We start from the raw sequence: 5349 nt of genomic DNA, 5'->3' as shown, positions 1-5349 counted from the left end.
AGCACCCCGAAGTCCTTCTCTTCAGGGCTGCTCTCAAGCCATTCTCCTCCCAGCCTGTATTTGTGCTTGGGATTGCCCTGACCCATGTGCAGAACCTTGCATTTGGCTTTGTTGACGAGACAGCAGAACTGTGACTAGCCAGGAACCATGTAGGTGCCGGCTGTCCAGTCAATTCATGCCCTGTGATTACCCAGTTGAGCAGTGACACAAAGTACAAACTGAGTGTTTGTTGCCTCTTTTTCAGTAGGGGTACAACTTAGCTACTGGTGCTGACTTAATATACTTAAAGTCACACTATTGCTTATTTCTATTCGCTTTGTTTCAGTTTTGCTATTCTAGGCTTTGTTCTACTGCCTCCTCTATTCTTTGACTCCCTGTCTTTGTTTTGCTGGGCTTTGTCATATTTTATGGGCTACTTGAGAAAGCTTCTGTTCTTATGTCAGAGTTGGGTTCTCATTTTGATATTAGCTTGTCTGTTAGCTTTCTTTGTAAATATAAGTGGTTACCTGCACCAAAAGAGGTGAGAAAATCTGTAAGTATTAAGACATTTGGAGGAAAGGAGTTACAAGGATGGTACAAAGAGAGTGCTAGTGCAATGAAGGGGAAAAATATTGAAAAGAGAAAATCTGATGGTGACATCTGTTGCATCCTCAAGGAAGGTTATGAAGAAAGTAGGGGAAACAATAGGCAAAATACTAGAAAATTAGTTTTGGGAGCATCCTAGACTGCTAGTTATCTTATGTATGTTCCATCTCTGAGTTTTATGATTAAAACCAGAAGAAATATGAGCTAAGGTAGCGTTGGTCCCCCTTTTTCTACTTGATTATCTGCAAATTTCTGCCCAAAACATAAAAGCAATTGGGGCTATGCAGTTGTAGTGGGAGGGAATGGGGAGAGTAGAAAGATAAAAGTACATTTTGCAGCAAAAACATGTTAATAATTGAAGGAAACACTATTAATTTTTTTAATGGCAAATAATTCCCTGGTATCAGCTACCCTTTTCCTGTTGTGTACGTAAGTCCAAGGCTTGAGAAGAGAGGCAGTCATTAACATAGTGTGAGTATATAGCTGTAGCCATCTTGAATGAGGCCAAAACTCTTTTCAGCCTGGTCATTCTCTCCTGAGAGTGACCAGCCATGCAGGTGTAAGGACGAGTGCCACACACGCAGAGTCAGCAGGTAAAGGGCGAAGGACCTGTACCTTCAGAGCAGTTAGTTTCCGTAATTAATTAATGTCTTCTTGCAACCCTTGCCTCTTCTCAGTATTGTAACACTGGTCAGGATCCTACTGCCTATTGGTTGTCAGTGAAGGAGAGCTGAGCGTAAGGGAGAACCAAACCTAAAGAAGTCTTTAAAAAAATAACTTCTTACTCTCATTTCTCATACAACTTTCGAATGTTATAGAGAGAGGGGAGAAATTAGTTATATGCAGTTAGCAAAGTCAGAAGAGGGTATTTTGTGTACCAAAGGAAAAGCTTCTCTTCATTATGTTATACTTCTGTAACTGTGTAGCCATTAAAATGGCAGTAGAAAACAGCATGTAATTATGCTATGTCTTACCTGGTATTTCATTATGTGCTCTAGAACCATTCACAAGCTGTTCTAGAAAATGAAGTGTGTTAGATTCAGAAGCTATGCTTAGGAGTTATTTGCTGAAACAGAGTTTCTTGATACTGTAACCAGTTCTAATTTGTGTTTGTTTTTTTGCTTTCAACATTGTTTTCATAGGATTTTTGCCTTCTTGGAGAAACAGTAGAAAATGCAAAACGAAATAATAAAGCCTGCTAAATACTTCTCAGAAGTGGAGAAGAGTGTGCTGCTTGCATTAGTTGAAAAATACAAATACGTGCTTGAATGTAAAAAAAGTGATGCAAGAACTATTGCTCTGAAACAACGTACCTGGCAAGCACTAGCTCATGAATATAATTCACAGCCCAGTGTATCGCTGCGAGACTTCAAACAGTTAAAGAAATGCTGGGAAAATATCAAGGCACGGACAAAAAAGATAATGGCACATGAAAGGCGGGAGAAGGTAAAGAGAAGTATTAGTCCACTTATAAATACTCACTTTTTTAGAGAAGATTGCCAGCATAATGCCTGAGCAAATGTACTTTTTGCAGACCCCACCAGAAGAAGATTCTGAATATCAGCCTGATGCTTCTAGTCAAGGTATAAATGTTACTGTAATGATTGATACAAGTAGTATTGTTTTGTATGTGATTTTGACAGTGATTCTCTTTCAGCAGTCTAAATCTCTCCACTTAGCTGTGACTGCTGGTTATAGAAAAGTCATTTCAGAGCTATGATATTACAAGACTCCATGTATTTCCCTAGGCCCCCAGGAGTTAAACTGAGGTTTTACTCAATTTTTTTTCATCAGTTTCTGACGTATCTGTTACTTTGTGGCAAGCATCAGAGTAGCTATCATGCCGGCTTTCCAGAGAACATTCACAAGGATACTTTGATCCTTTAGAAAATATCATTTTGTTGGGAGAAAGTTGTCTGAGCATTTAAAAAAAACCAGACACCAGCAGCAAACTGATATACAATGTCTGCTGCAAGAGTTCCCTGTAGGTCTTTCCTCCTTTGTTTTCAAGGACTAAAAAGAGTATGTAGAGCCATATTTCACTTTGCAATCCGCATTGGAGAATGGCCTTTCTGAAAAAGTTTGGCACTTCGTTCTTGTTTGTTTGGCAAGCATACACAGAAGGAATAACCCAAAACCAAAAGGGAGGGTGGCTAGAGCGGTTTCTTGCAAACTTTATTATGTCAGGATCACACATAGAAGACTGTCCTTGCTCAAAGACAACAGTATTGCTAGATAACATTCTTACAATGTCTCTTTCATAATTGTATTTACCATAAGTACTCATCAGGATTTGTAAAGGAATGTATTTTGAGACCCTTCTTTGCAGTGGCAACTATTATTATAACTTTTATTCCATGAGTAGTTTCTTTTATTTCAGAAGAATTGGTAGAACCTTTTCAAAGTTAGAATAATGTATTTTTTTTCCTAAAAAACCACACCACTGCACTTACAGCATGTACAGCAGCAATAAGGAAGGAATAAGTAGTATTCTTCTCAGTATTCCTTCAGTCTCTTGGTATTCATGTTGATACAGCTCTTCACCCAACACTCATATCTTTAATTAAAATATTGCAAATCACATACAGACTTGGCTTAAACAGCTGCATTAAGGTTCAGCTCCAGGATCAGCCACCTACATTTAGGTGTCCACTTGTAAATTACTACATTCACTTTAGTATTCTGAGCTCCTGTTATGGCCGTGGAGGTCTTATCAACAGAGCCCAAAGTGGTTCAGTTCAGACCATTATGCCCTTAGTATTCTGTAACAGAACTGCATTTCATAGTGGCTCCTGCACTACCTATTGTAGAGAAGTGCAATCCCTATATTATCAATCCCTATATTATCACAAGTTTGTGTTTCTTGAGGGAGAAGAACAGAATACTGTAATACTTTTTCCTCTTATGTTTTGCAGAGTCATTTGTTGTCTCCAGTAGAGAACTCTGTGATGAAGAGAAAGAGCTGGTACATTTCCCAGTATGTGAAGGTACCTCCCAACCTGAGCCTTCGTGTTCTGATGTCAGAATAGCAGCAGATAAAAACTACAGAAGTAAAGCATCTCAGGAAAGTGCTCTGAAAAAGATGCATGAGGAAGAACATCATCAGCAAATGTCAATTTTGCAACTGCAATTAATCCAAATGAATGAAGTCCATGTGGCAAAAATACAGCAAATAGAAAGAGAGTGTGAGATGGCTGAAGAGGAACACAGGATAAAAATGGAAGTGCTAAATAAAAAGAAAATGTATTGGGAGAGAAAACTGCAGACCATCACAAAAGAATGGCCTGTATCGTCCTTTAACAGGCCCTTTCCTAATTCACCGTAGAACATAAAGGGGCAGAAAATCAGTCTGATTGAGCACATTTATGAGTAACGTACACTGGAAAGAGGGGGTTTTTAATGTGAATGTACAGTGACAGGATAGGTGCCTGGCTGATAGTGACTCTTTGACTCTTAACATTTAGGGACACAGGGGTAGAGTCCACCAAGGGGAAAACCATATTGTTCATTTGTGGGTAGCTCTGATTTGTTTAACTTTCAGACGTGCACGGTGTTCTAAAATTTCCCCCTCTCGGAATACCCTAACATCCTTTTGAAATTTAAGGTACTCCAGGTATTCTTGCATTGGGTATTCTTAAGAAAACTTAACAGCTTTAAACATCAGGTTATAGTGTTTATTTTGATTTCTCTCTCTTCCTATCTACCATTTCCTGAATGAAGGCAAGGGTTGGAGTAGCTCTCTGCTACTGAGACAAAAGGTGACCAACAGGTATTCGTTGGCTTGTTATGCTGGGGCTTAGGAAAAAAAAAACCTTGCTTGTGGTTAATATAGTTCATACCTTATTCTTTACAGAAGATGTGAAAATGAAGGAAGTAGCAAAAGGACCACTGTAGTAACTGAGCCCTTTGCTTGTGAAGAACACTAATATTTTCCAGCTTACTGGCTGACTGGGAGAATGGTTGTGGACTGGCCCTCCACTTGTTTGAGCCGTGACCCTTAAGAAGCTGGAAAGGTGACTTCTTTCTCAAAAGCCATTGTGCTTGTCATCTCTTTTCCAGGCCCATCTCGTATTCAACTAGAATACCAAAATAGGAGGGTTGCGTGCTGCTGCCAGCGCTGTGTTCTGTTCACCCAGAGGCATTCTGAGGGGAAGAGACTTTTAACAATTCATAAAGCTCTTAAAATGTAGCAAGCCAGCCAGTCAATTGGCAAAATCTCCTTCTGCCTCCCCATACGATACTTGATGGCATAGCTGGAGTATTTCAGCCCCTCCCTAGCTACAAGAAAAGACAAAAGAGTGGCCCTCTTTACCTTCACATAGGGTGGGAAGCAGTTCAAGGGACTCATTCCTGTCTTGGAGCACTGTTCTGTTTTGTTCTGTCCTGTGTGTTATGGTGGTATGTTTCTTGCCTTTTCTCTCAGTGAGGGGTGATGGACATGATTTGTAAGAACGTGTCCACAGGAATGTCCCCCACTGAATTTGGGGGCCCGGAATAGTAGATTGTAGGAAAGCACAAATAAAGATAGTCCTTCCCCAGGCAATCATTTAGTCTAGTGGGGCAAGGGCTAAGAAAATGTGAAATATAGAATTCCACAAAGATTCATATGAACTTCTGATGTGTGAAAAACTGTTTTACAGGAAGGTGTGTAACCATCATTTGAAGCAGTGAGAAAAATGAACAAAACCATAAATTTTCATTGAAAAACTTGAGTATCCCATTATTCAATAAAGTATTTTCAGATCATGATTCCTGAGGGCAAGA

General features: G+C 39.6%; 1 protein-coding gene across 1 annotated transcript; it reads left to right on the top strand.

Moving 5' to 3' along the window:
- Window positions 1-1727: 1727 nt before the first annotated feature.
- MSANTD3 (Myb/SANT-like DNA-binding domain containing 3) lies at window positions 1728-3924 on the top strand. The gene is given in 3 exon segments (XM_010082470.1): window positions 1728-2072; window positions 2074-2168; window positions 3501-3924. Coding segments are annotated over 3 exon segments (819 nt in total). The 5' UTR covers window positions 1728-1758; the 3' UTR covers window positions 3911-3924.
- Window positions 3925-5349: the final 1425 nt, after the last annotated feature.

The sequence above is a fragment of the Pterocles gutturalis genome, unplaced genomic scaffold (assembly GCF_000699245.1).
Source record: "Pterocles gutturalis isolate BGI_N339 unplaced genomic scaffold, ASM69924v1 scaffold33869, whole genome shotgun sequence".
Lineage (NCBI taxonomy): Eukaryota > Metazoa > Chordata > Aves > Pterocliformes > Pteroclidae > Pterocles > Pterocles gutturalis.
The sequence above is the reverse complement of the archived record's forward strand: the minus strand, read 5'-3'. Positions and strand labels throughout refer to the sequence as shown.